Consider the following 19,333-nt stretch of genomic DNA (forward strand, 5'->3'; position numbering starts at 1 on the left):
TGTGTAAATATATTAATTGTTTGACTGAGGTGACTGTTGAATTGATGTTTTATACAAGTTTTAAACTGTATATGCTTTTTATCTACAAAATATGTTGGGTAGAACATGGGTAGATGAAATAGTGGGTATGATGAAAGGCGAGTTGGATAAAGGAGATGATCAATAATATTGATCATGAGTTGAGGGTGAGTGGTGAAAATTTGAGAGAATCACTTACCCAAATTGTTGGCCCCCGTCATTCAGCAGAGTATGGATGACAACCATGGACTATTCTAGACAGTCTATGGAACACTAGCAGGCCCACAACCTGTAGGTGTAATGAACTATATGTTCATTTGCTGTACTCTAAAACCCATTGACATGTATTGCAGGAGAGAACACTTGTAAATAATATTGTCGATAAATGAGAGCTATGGACTTAGCACATGTTGAATAAACTTTGGCAGCTATGGAATTAGTGCCCGTTGTATAAACCCCAGTCACGAGGTGACTTTGTGTCTATTCCTTAGGATGAATCCTTAGGAAGGAGTGATAGTTGATTCTTAGGGTAAACCCTTAAGAAATAAATAAAATAATGGGGTTTGGGGTAGTTAGGTTGATTGATTGATGTATAAACATAATAAATTTATGTATTGTGGGTTGAAAACCCTATATGCTCACCAGGCTTCCAAGCCTGACCCACTCAGCTGTTTATATTACAGGTAGAGGACCCCGAGCATAGTCGGATGATGATGATGAGTGAATTTTGGATTATAGGCCAGTAGTTACAAATAATTTTCGTAAGGCTTATAATGTCTTGTTTATGCTTTTGATCTGTATTGGAACATGACATCCCGAGGTTTTGATATAAAAAGAAATGATATATTTCTTAAAGAAAGGTTTTGACAAACTTTTATCATATTTTGTTTTGGGAACCAACTCTGCAACATCTTTTATAAAGATTTCTCTGATTTGATTTTTAAAAAGCATAAATTAAATCGGTCTTTTCTGGCCGAGAAATTTGGGGATGTCACATATAAACTAGCTACTATATATTAAAGGAGTGTTTGACTAAACTAATGATTTTTCATAAACATTTTTCAACTTATAACTTATAAGCTAATAAGTTAGAAAAGTCTTACTTATAGATTTTGACTTATTTCCGATATCACCTTTATAAATCATTTTTATCCAAACATCATTTTTAGCTTATACCAATGTGAAACCAGGAACAAACTAAAAATGAACTTAAATAAATTTAACCAAACATCCTTAAAGACTTAAATTTTTATTACTAACAACCTAAATAAAGATCGTTTCCTAATTCCTAGGACTCACCGCAAAGTAAAAATCCATTCAAACAAATTAATAAAAATTAGTTCGACACGTGCCACAAATTAACCGTTTTAAACTGAAAAATCTAATAAAAAAAGAAATTAAACGATGCAAAAACGCTACTAAAAATTCTCAAAGAAAAAAAAAACAAACTTTAAGTTTTATAGAGCATAATTTGTCATGGTTAAAACTTGTACGTTACAAGCAGACAAATCGTGCAATGGAGGAGGACGACGGACGGAGGAGTGAGTCAACGCCGTTTGACCAAATTTTCTTCTTGCTTTTATTAACGACAAACCCTTCCAGAAAAAAATGGTAGTATCTAGAGATGGCAAAAATTGACACGACACGAAACCCGACACGAACCCGACACGAAATAAACGGGTTTGGGTACGATATTTCAACCCGTTTAAATAAACGGGTTGACTCGACACGACACAAAAATTAAATGGGTAAGGTTAGGGTTGAGAATTTCAACTCGAATATAACTCGAAAATGACCCGTTTATTTATATGCAAGTTTTTTGAATTATTTAAATAAACTAGAAAGATACAAAACCAAAAGCATAAGTAAAAGAAAACCTTCGAATTGAATTGTTTTGTAATGTTGAAATGACTTAGTCGTCTAGATCAAGATTTCATTTCAGTTTTTCCATTCTCTCCCAGATTACCCACTCTCTTTCACCACTCTCACATCCTCATGACCTTATCATCTGCCTCCCCAACTCCCACTCTTTTAATTTTGTCATCTAAACTTGCTATGACTTCATCTATTCTGCCTCAAAACAATTAGTTTTTCATTTCCGCCTACCAAACTCCTACTCTTTCAACATGCTCAATCTTTTAACCTCACATGACACGACATATTTCAAGGTATAACCCTAACCCGAAACCCGACACGAACTCGACACGAAAATAAACGGGTTGACACGACACGACACGTTAATTAAATGGGTCGGGTTAGGGTCAAGCACTTTCAACCCGTTTAGTGTTTCGACACGACACGAACCTGACCCGACACGACACGATTGCCACCTCTAGTAGTATCGTAATTAATTGAAGACTTTTAGGCAGTAGTATATTTCAATGGTCAGATCTTTAATTTAATGTTCGGCGGCGTCGTATTTGTTGTGTTTCATCTTCCCCTTCCCCTCTAATTAATTCGATAAGGTCTCTTGCTATATATAATATATAAGGCCTCATTTTTTTTTAACCCGTGAAAATTCAGAATCTATACATACAAATTTCTTGTATATATACGTATAAATATATGATATGATATCTATTATATATATACACGATATACCCATCTATATATAGAGACACGCATATCTGTTCTTTTTAGAGAGAGAAGGAGAAGGGAATGAGAACAAGGCGTGGGATTTCTTATAAGAAGCCGAATAACATGTGTTGTGATAAGAGAAGAAGAGATGACAATATTATGGGTGAGAAGATGATACGTAGCCGGAAAAGGTTGAAGTCGTCGTCGGCGACACCGGTCGCGACTGTTTCCGGCCAATGTGATTTCCTTGATACGCTTCCAGACGACATCGTTTTGTTTATTCTTGCAAAGTTTGGTGCCACCGCCGCTTGTCCCGCCGATTTTGTGAGCGTTTTATCAACGTAAGGATCCGGATTTGAGATTTGTAACTATTTATTTATTTATTATTTTTTTTAAGTTTCCAATTTTTTGTCTGAAAAAGATACGATTATCACGACAATTCTGTTAATTTTGTTACTGATTTTGTTCGTGTTTGTTGAACAGATGCAAAAGGTTGAAGGCGTTAGGTGTTCACTCTATTGTGTTATCAAAAGCATCTCCGAAGGCGTTCGCTTTTAAATCTGAAAACTGGTCGGAATCTGCTCACAGGTTTCTTAAACAGTGCTCAGATGCCGGAAATATTGAAGCTTGTTACACACTTGGCATGGTTAGTTTAATTTTTATGGTTTGTATTTCTTGATTGACATTCTTTTTATGAGCATTAATTAAACTGACATGATCTTTACTTTGTTTGACACAGATTCGGTTTTATTGTCTGCAAAATCGAGGAAGCGGAGCGTCTCTAATGGCTAAGGCGGCGATTAATTCTCACGCTCCGGCGTTATACTCGCTTGCTGTGATTCAGTTCAACGGTAGCGGCGGTTTAAAAACTGACAAGAACTTACGCGCCGGTGTAGCTCTTTGTGCTCGTGCGGCGTTTCTAGGCCACATCGACGCACTCCGGGAACTCGGACATTGTCTCCAAGACGGTTACGGCGTTCGTCAGAACATTGCCGAAGGCCGGCGGTTTTTGGTTCAAGCCAACGCCCGTGAACTTGCCGCCGGACTATCAACAACACCATCCGCGTTGATGTCCGGTAACTGGCTGACATGTAACCCCCTACCTCACCTCCGCCATGGAAACATGGTGGGTCCTCGGTGTCCTTTACTTAGCGATTTCGGATGTAACGTAACTGCACGGGAACCTCATCCGTCCAACCGGTTTCTTACCGATTGGTTTTCCGATAAGGTACTTTCTTCGGGACTTCGTTTATGCTCTCACGCTGGTTGTGGTCGGCCGGAGACCAGAAAACATGAGTTCCGGCGATGTTCAGTTTGCGGAGCTGTTAACTACTGCTCTCGAGCATGTCAAACACTCGACTGGAAGATGCGTCACAAGATGGAGTGTACACTAGCTAACACGTGGGTCGATGACGGCGACGGTGAAGACAACGGCAATGTTAACGACGATGGAATGGTTGTTTAGAGTTGAACCGTTCGCCGGAGATACTGAACTTACCGGTGAATGTAACGGCATTTGAAGCAAAGTTTTGTCGGGGATAGTTTTGGATATGCTTTCTTTTGACGTTCGCCGGAATCTCGACGTTAGTAATAGAAGTTATTTTTATTTTTTAATTTCTGTAAAATATATTTTAATAGTATATAATTAGAAAATAATAAATGAAAATGATTATTTAAGCTTATAATCTCTTTAAGTAGAAAAGTGAAATTGCTTCAAAGTTCTCATTTTTTGTTTCTAAAACTAAGAAAAATGAAAGATGATACTCGATTTACAGGAATTATTTGCCTCTAAGTGTAGTTTTTTGTCAATTTAACCGTTCTTTATTAATTCTGTTACATATTTTTGTAAAGAAATAACATGTCGACGTAAAACATATATTGATAAATATATGTAAAGCATAGATAAATCATCAAACCTTTTTATGCCTATTTGGAATCACATATATTATAATTAATGGGAATTAATATGCTATAGATTCTAGCTTTACTTATTTATTGTTTTCTAAAATGACATATATATATATATATATATATATATATATATATATATATATATATATATATATATATATATATATATATATATATATATATATATATATATATTCTTAATAAAAGAGTTTACTTATTTATTGTTGTCTAAAATGACATATCTATTTTTTTTTTTAATAAAAAAGTAGTATTACGTATGTCACGTGTCACTATTTAAGCAATTTCGCCACATGCCGCTTCCTTGGCCATCATGCATGCCACGTGTCTTTAAATTTTGCATCTTTTCTTTAAATTTTGCATCTTTTGGACATAACCTTGTAATCTATAGAATCGGGTAATCAAATTTAAATTTTTAATATCATCAACTGTAAATAATAATTTAATAACTCACAATCCTTTAAATAAGGTATTTCAAAAACAAAATACATTGTCTAGCTAATAATCAGGTATCACATCCTTATTTAATGTGATAAACATAATATTGTCCAGTATTAATAAGATTTGGACGATTTTCATATGATTAATCTACAAATATATACCTGTAGAAGATAACGCACCCTCATAGTTGATTCATTTTGTATTCTTCCTTTTCTTATTTTTGTTTCTATTACATGCTCCATTGAAGTTCAAAATGTGAGGTTTATTTTATCTTTTTCCTGTTTCTTTCTTCTTGTTTGTATGTTTTTTTTTTCATCTCTTTCTATCATCTGTGTATTGTCCCAGTTAAAATACTTGTTTATTTGAATTGTTTCGTTTGGTTGGAGCAAAGTTTGATTATAAGGGCATATTTATCTATTGTATTTACGTTTTTTTTTTTTGAAATACCAATCTGTTTCTATAATCTGTGTAGTGTCCCATCTGTGTATATGTATATAATTTTTTTGTTTCTATTGTTTCTATTCCATATGTTTCTACTTCCTATTTCTATTCTCTGTGTTTTTATTGCGTTACTATGTAACATTCCAATTTTTGAGGCCAAAAATTTCATTTTTAAATAAATACTTTGCAACATAGTTTACCAAAACATTACCAAGGTCATGTCATTTTTACCAAACTAACATCAAGCATACACACATCTATTACTCATAAATGTCAGGTACACCTTGAAACACACACATACACATTACTGTTTACCCGTACGTGCGTACCACTGACACACTGACACAACCTATTTATACCACAATCAGCAGCACACAAGTGTGCAGCCGCACACACGTGTACGGCCGCACACAGCCGCACACGCTGTGTGCGGCCGTACACGTGTGTGCGGCTGCACACTTGTGTGCTGCTGATTGTGGTATAAATAGGTTGTGTCAGTGTGTCAGTGGTACGCACATACGGGTAAACAGTAATGTGCCGCACACACGTGTATGGCCACACACACCCACTAACAAACGACAACCACCACAACACACTCTAACATCCCACCAAGACCTATACAAAATAGATAAATGTCTAGCCCAAACCACATAATTATGACCTAACTATAAAAACTATAACAACGTGTTCAGAAACCATCTCAACATAAGTAATATAAATCAGAGTACAATCCTAGAAACTCAATGCGGAAAACATATGTGTGTATGACGCGTTGCTACACCGCTGGCTCCTTCCCCTTAGACGTAGAGGTGCCTGAAACCAAAACTGAAACTGTAAGCACAAAGCTTAGTGAGTTCCCCCCATCATACCACATACCGTACAATCACACAGCATACATACTACCGGGCAATTCTGGGGCACCCGTCCTACACATGTCAAGCCATTCTGGGGTGCTGACCTACCCATGTCAAACCATTCTAGGGTGCTGACCTACACATGTCAATCCATTTTAGGGTGCTGACCTACCCTCCGATCTGTCCCAACCGAACACGAGGACTATTTCACCCCTATTACTAACATATAATATCATATCATAATCATGCTGTCAGACATATCTGGGATGTCCGACCTACCCATTGGTCCTAACGACCGAATCGGGGACTAGTCCCCTTCTACTGATACTATCTTATATAACATGGCAATTAGCAAACTAACATACTCACATATCTAGCAGTCTAGCATGCTCACATATCCAACAATAACGGACCAGACCGTTATCACAAAGATAACCATACCAACTAACAATTAATAGTGGGCCGGCCTTGGTGCCTTAGACCCACTCCTAATGGAAGGTAACTCACCTCGATGTCGTGTAGTGTCTGAACTGTCCTTGGCGTGAAGGTCGACTCTCCTCGACTCCTCAATCCCTACAGGACAACCTTCAAGTCGTCAAACAAAACATACAACCCTGACCAGGGTCAATACCAAAACCAGACAAAGTCAACACCCAGTTGACCTAACTCGTTGAGTTAGTCTACCTACTCGTCGAGTCGATACTCCACTAACCCGATCCAACCCGAATCCACTCGTCGAGTCTCGCAAGAGCTCGACGGGTTCTCCTTCATTCAAACCATCGGGACCATCTTCATCAGACTCGCCGAGTTTGATGCTCCAGAACATGTCAAAGCTAAGTCTGTAAGTTTGATGCTCCAAAACATGTCAAAGCTAAGTTCATATCTCGGGCGTCCGAGCCTACACCTTCATCAAGGAAGAAATGAACTGAAGCTGCTGGATTGCAAAGTTCACTTAGGGGGAGATTGTTGGAACCTGAAAGTGAACCTCTAGAAATCCTAATTCCTTTTACCGAAGTGTGTTAATTCCAAATAGAAGAGTTATCCGGAACCTATCCGGACTAAGCAAGAAGGAAGAATAATGAAGGCATTCCGGAGCTGATCCTGAAGTCCGGAATGAATGCTGATCCGGAACCATCCTTCATGTCCGGAATAATACTTGTCCGAAATGAATTCACTTTGTCTTTTTTGCATTTATTGCTTTTGTACTTATGTTGATGTAACTTTTCATAGGACTCAGTCTGAAGTTGTATTTAGACAATCAGAATGTCTGACTTATGTCTTTTATCCAGTCCTATGTAATCACTTGAGTTAATTCACTGTAATCCTTACTCCTATTTAAAGGAGCATTCAATTCAAGTCAAATACGGATCTTTTTCACTCTTTTGGCATCTTTACTAAGTTCATTCAAACATTCTTCTTATTCTTCATTTATTAACTTTACCTTAATCATTTACTATCTCATTCTTCATTTAATGTCTTGATCATTTGTTGAATATTCAATCGAAGACTTGACTGGTCTTTCCAGGCTAGACTTGATCTTATATTAGCATGCATACATTCATATTAAGCATTCATTCAAGGTTTGGGTTTTCAAACCTTGTCCCTGCGCATCAATCTTGTTCTCACATATCCTTATCTATTCTCGAAGTAAGGAGGAGCATAGCCAACATCTCCGACAAGTTTTACAAACATTGAGAGCAGAAAAGCTATATGCGAAGTTCTCAAAGTGTGAATTTTGGATTAGGAAAGTAGATTTCCTAAATCACGTGGTCTATGAAGAGGGAATACATGTGGACCCATCCAAAATAAAGGCAATCGAGAACTGGTCAGCACCCAAAACACCTACAGAAATCTACCAATTATTAGGCCTTGCTGGCTACTATCGCAAATTCATTCAGAATTTTTCCCGAGTTGCTAAACCACTTACCACTCTGACTCAGAAGGGTGTAATTTTTAGAAGGGGAGAGAAACAAGAAACAACATTCCAAATGCTAAAGCGAGACATGTGGAGCGCACCTATTTTGTGTTCTTATGCCACGAGGAAAGGTTATATCCTATGCCTCGAGACAGCTTAAGACACATGAGGTCAACTATACAACTCACGCCCTTGAACTGGGAGCAGTGATATTTGCTCTAAAGATCTAGAGACATTACTTGTATGGCACGAAATGCACAATATTCACGGACCATAAAAGTCTTCATCATATGTTCGACCAGAAAGAACTGAACATAGACAACAACGTTGTGTGGATCTATTAAATGATTATGAATATGGAATTTGTCACACCCCAAAACCGAGAACGGAGGAATTCGTTCTGGGGTGGAGGACGTCATGTACAGTATCATAACAATGCATAATAGTAAAAACAAGTGACAACAACCATTGCATTAATATAGTAATTGTAAATACAAGTGTGTTCTGTACAGTTTGATAGACACCAAAAGTATAAACAAAAATAAAGATGGGTCTTGTATATGCTCCATCTTCTCAAAAGGCTGCATCAGTACCTGTCTATTTTAGGCCTGAGAATACAAGTTAATTTGAAAAACGAGTATCAGCATAAAGTTGGTGAGTTCATAAGAATTTAGTGTCATTGCTTGTATAAAAAATGTTTACAATCATGTAATGTAAAAGCTGTGATTAACGTTTGAAAATAGTAAAATCCCTAGAAAATCCTATATTTTCCAAATTTGCATATTTATAAGTTTAATCCTTATAGTGTGTAAAAGTTTTCATGATTGAGACTGTCAATCATGAAAACAAGGGTATAGATTTCATTTATGTAAAGTAAATGAAGAAAGATAATATCTTATTTTAGCAGTTTTACTGTCGGCTGGATATAGTAGGGATGCAAACTTCAGTTAGTAATATATGTGTATATATATTCAATTTGGGAAGTTAGTTTAGTCTTTAATTCTTAGTGTGTTAATTTGGGTACGAATGTGATTTCTCATGTAACCAATCTTAGTGATAGTAGAGTGTCCGATGACCTTCCCGGTCATTCGTAGTGTAGTGATGTTCGTCACCCCTGGGCCTAGTCGGCTCGGACTGTAATTAGCAGTCGGGATGTAATAGTGTCCGTCCTGTATAGATCTATACATGTAGTGGTTGCTTTCCTTCCGGGAAGCTCTGGTTACACGGTGATTGCATAGTAGAGTGTCGTATAGAGGAATAGAGTATCATATTCTGGATTAGTGTGTTCTATTGTATCATAGTGTAGTGAACTTTTTAGTATAATGTATAGAGTATTCCTTTTTACATGTATTATCCCATGATAGTAGTAATTATAGAGAGCATCATAGTGATAAAGGTAATGAGCACTAGTCTTAACTATACCTATTATAGTTAAGTAGAGTGTGGGGTTGCAGTCCTCTGATTTACAAAGGTATTAAATTAAGTGAAGACTTTCATATCTAACACAAATATATATGATATATAACTAAGAATTCAATGACAGTCGGACATATAACAGTATACCCTAAGACCACAATCAAACAAGAACAGGAAGTAAGGCGAGCTATCGGTCCTAAGTCCTTCAAGTCTTACTTATATAAATATATTTGTGTAGATATAATTTTTAAAAGAAAAGAGGGTTAAAAATAATTTGATAATAGTTTAATAACAGTTTAACATAAAAATGCGTTTGAATGTTATTTAAAACAGTTTTGTTTACAAGGCAATTAAAAGTATAGAAAATCCTTTTTGATAGCAAGTTATAAATCACATGTGATTGATACTATAACTTGTTGTATTCAACTTGTATTCCTCCCTATAAAACATTGTAAAAACATTTTAAAGGTTAATTTAGGGGTATTAACTCACCTGCAACGAGTGGATCGGATGGAAGTCTCGGTTGAGTGTTTGGTGTCAAGTGAAGACTTGAACACACTTTATGACCCTAGTAACATATGTAGACATATGTTTACATATAATTAGTGTGTGAAACACTAATTTAACACGTATAGACATCCTAATGCGAAGAATACGCTTTGGTCGAGTGCTAGGAGGCTATTAGGTTGAAATGAAGGAGTGTAATGCCTCACTATGGAGTTTACTCCTCAAATACTCACCTTAGGTGAGTTTATGGTTGCGGGACCCACTCCCCCATGAGTTTACGGCTATAAACTCATGGGAGGAGTGTATTTGTGTGCTTAAAGGTCTCTTACATCACTAGGAAGGGTTCTAAGATCAAATCCAAGGCTTGTGAAGTGATTAGGGTTCAAAAGGGATACTCCCTTAGAGTTTGCGGTCCTTGGACCACTCCTTGGGAGTTTACGGTCGTAAACACTATGGTTTACGGCCGTAAACCCTTGGATACAACATTTCCTTTGTTTTTGTGGTCCTAAACTCACTCCTACAAGTTTCTAGGTCAAGGTCCAAGGCTAATAAGGGGTTTAGGGCTCATTTTGCATCATTAGAGGGAGTTTATGGCCTAAGAATGTTCTTGGGCTGTAAACCCTCATTTAAGCCTCCAATCTTAATGTTTAAGGTCCAAAACACTTCCAGGTTAAGTTCTAAGCTAGTCTCTAAGCCTAAGGAAGGGATTTGGGGGCATTTTGGCACATTTTTAGGGGTTTACGGCCCTAGAAGGTTCTGGGGCCGTAAAATCCTTGTTCTTGGCATTCTTGGACGATTTTTAATACTGTATTGACATGAATGAGCTTTAGAACAATCGAGGGTAAGAGAACTTACAGTTTGGGGACAAAAACTTGCAGATTTTTGGAAGAATCGGGCCTTGAAGACAGAGAGTAGAGAGAGAGAGAGAGTGACTAGAGTGGTAAAAAGGTCAAGTTGATGACCACTCAACCCTTTTTATAGGGTCTGAGTTTGTGGCCAGGTGGGAATCTACCCAATACCGACGTTTAAATGAAGTTTAAAATTTTACCCGATTAAATGGTCGTAACCCGGCTTAGTCGTAAACTAAAATTTTCTCAAATAAGTTCGAGGGTGTTACATGTGTTTTTATTTCGTTTCAATACTTATGAATATAAAATAAAAACATTAATTTATTTTTCTAACGCAAATATTAACTGAAATAATAATAATAAAAATTATTTTCTTAGCGGAAATGGGTTATGATGACGGAATAAATTTCGGGTCGTCACATCATCCCCCCGTTAGAGGAAATTTCGTCCCGAAATTTAGAATTCAAGTAGCTAAGTTATTACAATACAACTAAGAAAAAAGTTGAAGATATTTGAGTTTCATTTGATCCTCGCGCTCCCAAGTGAACTCCGGTCCTCGCTTGGCGTTCCAGTGAACCTTTACAATTGGGATGCGGCTCTGCTTCGTTTGCTTGACTTCTCGATCCATAATTTCCACAGGTTCTTCCACGAAGTTGAGGCTCTCATTGATCTCGATCTCGTCGAGTGGGATTACGAGGGTCTCATCGGATAGGCACTTTTTCAAGTTCGAGACGTGGAAGGTAGGATGTATGTTACTGAGTTCATGGGGTAGGTTAAGTTTGTAAGCTACGGAGCCGATTCTAGCGAGAATCTCGAAAGGCCCTATGTACCTTGGATTCAGCTTTCCACGCTTTCCAAAGCGTATCGCAGGGAGAGACTTTCAAAAGGACTCGGTCTCTTACCTGGAATTCCAAGGGTTTTCTTCGTTTGTCTGCGTAGCTTTTCTGTCAATCTCTAGCGGCCTTTAGTCGCTCCCGTATCTGTACGATCTTCTCGGTTGTTTCTCGAATGATCTCCGGACCCATGAGAGCGCTTTCAGGAACGCGTCCTATAACATCCCGGAATAGCAAAGAGTATAGTTGAAGGGATAAAAGAGTAAAATTGGAAGGGGAGCTCGGCGAGTCCATGGGTGGACTTGGCGAGTAGAGTCGCAACTTTGTCGCGTGTTAAGTGGCCAACTCGGCGAGTCAGTAAGGTGGACTCGGCGAGTAGGCGCTGAGTGGAGAAAACCCTAATTCTCGGGTGTAACGCCCGCAAATCTGGGCTAGTCAAATTAGAGGCAATAGGGGTCGAAAACGACTTTTAGACAAAAGATTATTTAGAATAAATAATCTTAACCAAGTTGTAGAGTATTTTACAAGGTTTTCGTACATATAAAGAACGCCGAAAACCGAGTTATAACGAAGAAGTTATGACCCGTTGAAGTTTCGCGACGGAACTGGCACGATACCGCGAAGTGTAAATAGTGAATTTACGATAGAGCGAGATTTAGCCTTAGCGATCTAAACGAAAGTCGTAGAATATGTTAAACTAAGAACATCGATAAAAAGAACGCCCAAATCTGACTTCGTATGAGGAAGTTATGATTTTTCTAAGATTTAGCATAGCAGTGCACAGCCCGAAATCTGAATTTTAGATCGGTCGATTTTTAGCCGACGGGATCTAAATGAAAGTTGTAGTACTCGTAAATACCAACGCGTGGATATAAAGAACGTCGATAATAGAGCTCGTATGCAAAAGTTATGGACAAAGCTTAGTCCCTACTTTTCGAGCGCGGCGAATTCGATACAGTTTTGTAAATACGAGATAGAATGAGAATTAGCCAACGAGGTCTAAATGAGAGTTGAAGATCTCATTAATAGGAACTCAACGGTAAAAAGACAGACAAAAACGGAACTCGTATGCGAAAGTTATGGACGAAGCTTAGTCTCTACTTTTCGAGCGCGGCGAATTCGATACAGTTTTGTAAATCTGAGATAGAATGAGAATTAGCTAACGAGGTCTAAATGAAAGTTGAAGATCTCATTAATAGGAACTCAACAGTAAAAAGACAGACAAAAACGGAGCTCGTATGCAAAAGTTACGTACGAAGCTTGGAGACTACTTTACTATACACTTCCTATAAATACAAGGGTGAACTCCTCATATTTTCTTCACACCATAAGCCTTTCTTTCTCTCTCTAACTTCTATCTAACCTCCCTAAACCCCTCCCAAGTCTAGGGATCCTCCCTATCACGAGAAGAAAGCCCCGGAGCGCCCGACGGCTCCGAGAAGAAAAGCTTTCGGCTCGGAAACGCTGCTCCAGCGAAGCCCGGTTTTTAATAAAAACCCGATGTAAGTGAGCTACGCCTATAGTATATTTAATATAGATTTTATTTAATTATAGTAACATTGTTAGGACCTTAAAATAATTATTTAGGCTATTATTATGAGTTATATTGAGTGTTATTTAACGCTTATATAATAGTAATAATAGCTAGACTATTAAATTAGTCTCGTCAAGCGTGAGACTAAACTCTAGTGGTAATGATACTAGGTTTCGTCAAGGGATAATTGTTTTAAGAGTAACGAAGTGTTGTCCGAGTGCCGACTCACCACCTTTCAGGTGAGTGCATAGTCCCTTTCATCTTACACATGGATATGAAGTATTTTATATAAACTACGTGCTATGTGTGCACATTATCTGAATACTTGCTGTCTATGCTGGTTGAACGTTTTATACATGTTTTAAAGGACTTAAACTGTATACGTATTTTATATATACGAAAATGTTGGGTATGAGATGGGTAGATGAATGATGAGAGATAGAAGATGACGTGAGTATACATTGGCAGCTATAGACTTAGTGCCTATGGGACAAACACCGGTAGCTATGGACTTAGTACCTTTTAGACGTTGGTAGCTATGGATTTAGTGCCTGTTGGGAATTGGTAGCTATGGACTTAGTACCTATTAGTTAGACGCTGGTAGCTAAGGATTTAGTACCTGTTGAACATTGGTAGCTATGGACTTAGTACCTATTAGTTAGACGCTGGTAGCTAAGGATTTAGTACCTGTTGAACATTGGTAGCTATGGACTTAGTACCTATTAGATAAAGACTGGTAGCTATGGATTTAGTACCCGATGAATAGACTATAGCAGCTATGGAATTAGTGCTTTATGAACGAACATTGGCAGCTATGGATTTAGTGCCAGTCCCATAACCCTAGAAGTAAGGGACTTCGGAATAAACGAATGCAGGATAGATGACTCTTAGGTTAAATCCTTAAAGAGTAAAGAAGATAATGGGGATGGGTAATTGGGTTGATTGTTTGATTGAACATAATAATTATATTATTGTGGGTTGAAAACCCTATGTACTCACCAGGTTTCCCAACCTGACCCACTCAGTTTATATATATCACAGGTGACGAAGTGAAGTGACATTACACTGAGAGATTTAAAAGAGATGTAGATCACTAGTGTAAATGATTGTAAGTTCTGTTTATGCTTATGTTTCGGTATTAACGATGACATCCCAAACATTTTAAAATGAAATAAATACGTTTCTTCGAAAATGTTTTAATAACGTATTTACCATGTTTTTCTGGGAACAAATTCCGCAACCTTTTTATAAAATGAAGTACTCTAATTTTTATAAAGCATAAACAAAATCGGTCTTTTCTGGCCGTGATTTTGGGGATGTCACAGTTGGTATCAGAGCATTAGTTTAAGCGAACTAGGAATATGGATTTATTTCTAGACTTAAACTTAGAATGCTAAGCGATGATTATGAGGTGTGAGCACTAGCTTATTTTAGGAATTGTGCCTAAAATGCTTTTTTGTGCTAAATGCTTTGTGCATGATATGTTGTTAATTGTTCGGATCTATGGTCTGTTGCCGACCGGATCTGGAAACCTTATGTGTTTAGGATTCTAAACGTACGACTACGGTATTAGAACTAGCATGTAAATGTTTCGGAGTGATAAGGATGATTTAAACGTCAATCCTAAGTAAAGGTCTAGATTCACCTCATTAGGTGTATAGATCAAGATGGTAAGAACCCGTAGTGGAAACGTAAATGCAAATGGGAACAGAAACCAACCCCCAGTGATTGAGCAAATACCGGTGATGGAAGCCACTGCTGAGCCAGTCACAATGGCCGGAGTGCAAGAGATGATCCAAGCGATGTTGGATCGTCAAATGGAGGAAACCAGGCGTTTGCTCCAGCAAAATCGAGAGGAAGCGACCATTCAGATCGAACGGCCCGAGTTGAACGAGGGGCAGACTGAGGAGGGAAACTACAGTGGGACTGTTGGTCAAGCCAACCCACCAATGGTTAAGCAAAACCACCAGGATGGAGGAAATGATGGACGTGGATGCAAATACAAGGATTTCATGGCGTCCAAACCACCGAGTCTATCTGGAAGCCCGACGCCGATGGAAGTCATAAACTGGATCTCCGAGATGGAGACGATGTTTGAGAGTTGTGAGTGTAGCAACAGGCAAAAGACCGCTCTCGCGGTTCCTCTATTGAAATCTAGAGTACTAAGCTGGTGGAAGCTACTAGCTGATTCGATGCCCAAAGGAGAAGCGAACAAGATGTCATGGGAGGATTTTCTGGTGCAGCTAAAAATGCAGTACTGCTCTGAACAGGATCTTCTGGAAATCAACAACGAGTTTCAGAATCTAAAGAAGGGAAAGATGAGTGTCATCGAGTATGCTGCAAGTTTTACGGAGAAAATGAAGCTTGTTCCTTATCTAGTTCCAACTGAACTCTCCAAGGTCAATAAGTTTGCCCATGGATTACCAGCAGACTTTGGTCCAATGGTCAAACAAGCAACCACTTTGAAAGCCGCCATCTGGGCAGCCAAGAATGTTGAGACCCAAATAAGGGAAAAGGGTCTGGAGAAAGTTGAAGTTGGTGAGAAGAGGAAGTCGGAAGGATCCTCAAGACCTGATAATAAGGGAAAGTTCTCGAAGTCTAACCTGGACGACCGAAGGAATAAAGCCAAGTGGTGTGAGAAGTGCAAGAAGAAACACTTCGGAAGATGCGATGGTGAAGTGACGTGCTATAAGTGTGGTAGGACCGGTCACTATTCCAGAGATTGTACATTCGAAAACAAGAAGTGCTACGAATGTGGAAATGATGGGCATATTTCAAAGAACTGTCCAAAGAAAAACGAAGCTGCAAGACCAAATGCACCGCTGAAACCATGGGCATTTCACATGATCCTCGACGAAGCAGAAAACCGTGCGAGGAATCAAGGATGAGGACTTCATATCCGAAGATCAAGTTATGCAGTAGCCATAGTATTGTATGATGTAGCCTATTAGAGGCATAGCCTAGGGTGAACTTGAACACCTATGTAATCATTTCAAGAAATAATATAAAACCTTTGTTTCGTTATCTAATGTGTTAAGTTGATTCGCTGCATGGTGACTTGAGAAACTGCGAGACAATACTTGGGACGAGTATGAGTAGGTGTGAATGGTAGTAGAGGCCTATATTACCGGAAGCACAGGACTCACACTTGGATCAGGGAAAGTCACAAGGTTACCAAGAAGCTAGTAATTGATTTCGTTTTATTCAAGTGTGTTGTTACCATCGTTTCGGTAATGACTAAGAAGATTGTTGATATTCCGACCCTAGTGGTCATATCGAATCGAGTCCGACTACGATGAGTATGTTGTGTGGTTCAGAGAACCAAGTTTGATGTAGCGTCCGACTTAAACCAAACGGTTGAAATCAAAGCGATCAATAGAAGTATCGCACTCGTTGTTAAAGAAGTTGGTGGCTAGAAATGCCTAATGTTAAAGTGTGATTATATCACATTAGAACATGAAGGAAGGCATAGTCTGTTTTAGAATTTAACTCTAAGAGACCTAAGTCTAAGTGTTGCAACATACGATGATAGGTCATTAGAATATGACACATCGATCTATAGTAGTAATAAAAGAACTTATCTCAAGTCCATATCCAGCAAGGATCGAGATTGTGACTTGAAGGTCATAATTTGGAGTCTAACCTGAGGTAGAGAGCAGGTGCACGATCGAGTACTCTTACAGTCAATGAGTTTAAGAGATAGAATTGAAGGAATGTAGAAGTTATAAATATTACCTAGGATGAAGAGATGACGTATGGAGTCATTATACGATCATGTTTCGTTGATGATTCCGGGACGTAATCATCCTAAGGGGGAGATAATTGTAACGCCCGCAAATCTGGGCTAGTCAAATTAGAGGCAATAGGGGTCGAAAACGACTTTTCGACAAAAGATTATTTAGAATAAATAATCTTAACCAAGTTGTAGAGTATTTTACAAGGTTTTCGTACATATAAAGAACGCCGAAAACCGAGTTATAACGAAGAAGTTATGACCCGTTGAAGTTTCGCGACGGAACTGGCACGATACCGCGAAGCGTAAATAGTGAATTTACGATAGAGCGAGATTTAGCCTTAGCGATCTAAACGAAAGTCGTAGAATATGTTAAACTAAGAACATCGATAAAAAGAACGCCCAAATCTGACTTCGTATGAGGAAGTTATGATTTTTCTAAGATTTAGCATAGCAGTGCACAACCCGAAATCTGAATTTTAGATCGGTCGATTTTTAGCCGACGGGATCTAAATGAAAGTTGTAGTACTCGTAAATACCAACGCGTGGATATAAAGAACGTCGATAATAGAGCTCGTATGCAAAAGTTATGGACGAAGCTTAGTCCCTACTTTTCGAGCGCGGCGAATTCGATACAGTTTTGTAAATACGAGATAGAATGAGAATTAGCCAACGAGGTCTAAATGAGAGTTGAAGATCTCATTAATAGGAACTCAACGGTAAAAAGACAGACAAAAACGGAACTCGTATGCGAAAGTTATGGACGAAGCTTAGTCTCTACTTTTCGAGCGCGGCGAATTCGATACAGTTTTGTAAATCTGAGATAGAATGAGAATTAGCTAACGAGGTCTAAATGAAAGTTGAAGATCTCATTAATAGGAACTCAACAGTAAAAAGACAGACAAAAACGGAGCTCGTATGCAAAAGTTACGTACGAAGCTTGGAGACTACTTTACTATACACTTCCTATAAATACAAGGGTGAACTCCTCATATTTTCTTCACACCATAAGCCTTTCTTTCTCTCTCTAACTTCTATCTAACCTCCCTAAACCCCTCCCAAGTCTAGGGAACCTCCCTATCACGAGAAGAAAGCCCCGGAGCGCCCGACGGCTCCGAGAAGAAAAGCTTTCGGCTCGGAAACGCTGCTCCAGCGAAGCCCGGTTTTTAATAAAAACCCGATGTAAGTGAGCTACGCCTATAGTATATTTAATATAGATTTTATTTAATTATAGTAACATTGTTAGGACCTTAAAATAATTATTTAGGCTATTATTATGAGTTATATTGAGTGTTATTTAACGCTTATATAATAGTAATAATAGCTAGACTATTAAATTAGTCTCGTCAAGCGTGAGACTAAACTCTAGTGGTAATGATACTAGGTTTCGTCAAGGGATAATTGTTTTAAGAGTAACGCAGTGCTGTCCGAGTGCCGACTCACCACCTTTCAGGTGAGTGCATAGTCCCTTTCATCTTACACATGGATATGAAGTATTTTATATAAACTACGTGCTATGTGTGCACATTATCTGAATACTTGCTGTCTATGCTGGTTGAACGTTTTATACATGTTTTAAAGGACTTAAACTGTATACGTATTTTATATATACGAAAATGTTGGGTATGAGATGGGTAGATGAATGATGAGAGATAGAAGATGACGTGAGTATACATTGGCAGCTATAGACTTAGTGCCTATGGGACAAACACCGGTAGCTATGGACTTAGTACCTTTTAGACGTTGGTAGCTATGGATTTAGTGCCTGTTGGGAATTGGTAGCTATGGACTTAGTACCTATTAGTTAGACGCTGGTAGCTAAGGATTTAGTACCTGTTGAACATTGGTAGCTATGGACTTAGTACCTATTAGATAAAGACTGGTAGCTATGGATTTAGTACCCGATGAATAGACTATAGCAGCTATGGAATTAGTGCTTTATGAACGAACATTGGCAGCTATGGATTTAGTGCCAGTCCCATAACCCTAGAAGTAAGGGACTTCGGAATAAACGAATGCAGGATAGATGACTCTTAGGTTAAATCCTTAAAGAGTAAAGAAGATAATGGGGATGGGTAATTGGGTTGATTGTTTGATTGAACATAATAATTATATTATTGTGGGTTGAAAACCCTATGTACTCACCAGGTTTCCCAACCTGACCCACTCAGTTTATATATATCACAGGTGACGAAGTGAAGTGACATTACACTGAGAGATTTAAAAGAGATGTAGATCACTAGTGTAAATGATTGTAAGTTCTGTTTATGCTTATGTTTCGGTATTA

General features: G+C 38.2%; 1 protein-coding gene across 1 annotated transcript; it reads left to right on the forward strand.

Annotated features, from left to right (window-relative positions):
- The first annotated feature begins 2,539 nt into the window (after positions 1-2,539).
- Positions 2,540-4,272, forward strand: LOC111918722 (F-box protein At1g67340). The gene is made up of 3 exons (XM_023914350.3): positions 2,540-2,936; positions 3,079-3,241; positions 3,335-4,272. The coding sequence occupies exons 1-3, from the start codon at positions 2,677-2,679 to the stop codon at positions 4,058-4,060; spliced, it is 1,149 nt and encodes a 382-aa protein (XP_023770118.1). The 5' UTR covers positions 2,540-2,676; the 3' UTR covers positions 4,061-4,272.
- Positions 4,273-19,333: the final 15,061 nt, after the last annotated feature.

Source organism: Lactuca sativa, chromosome 8, assembly GCF_002870075.4.
Source record: "Lactuca sativa cultivar Salinas chromosome 8, Lsat_Salinas_v11, whole genome shotgun sequence".
NCBI classification, from domain to species: Eukaryota; Viridiplantae; Streptophyta; class Magnoliopsida; order Asterales; family Asteraceae; genus Lactuca; species Lactuca sativa.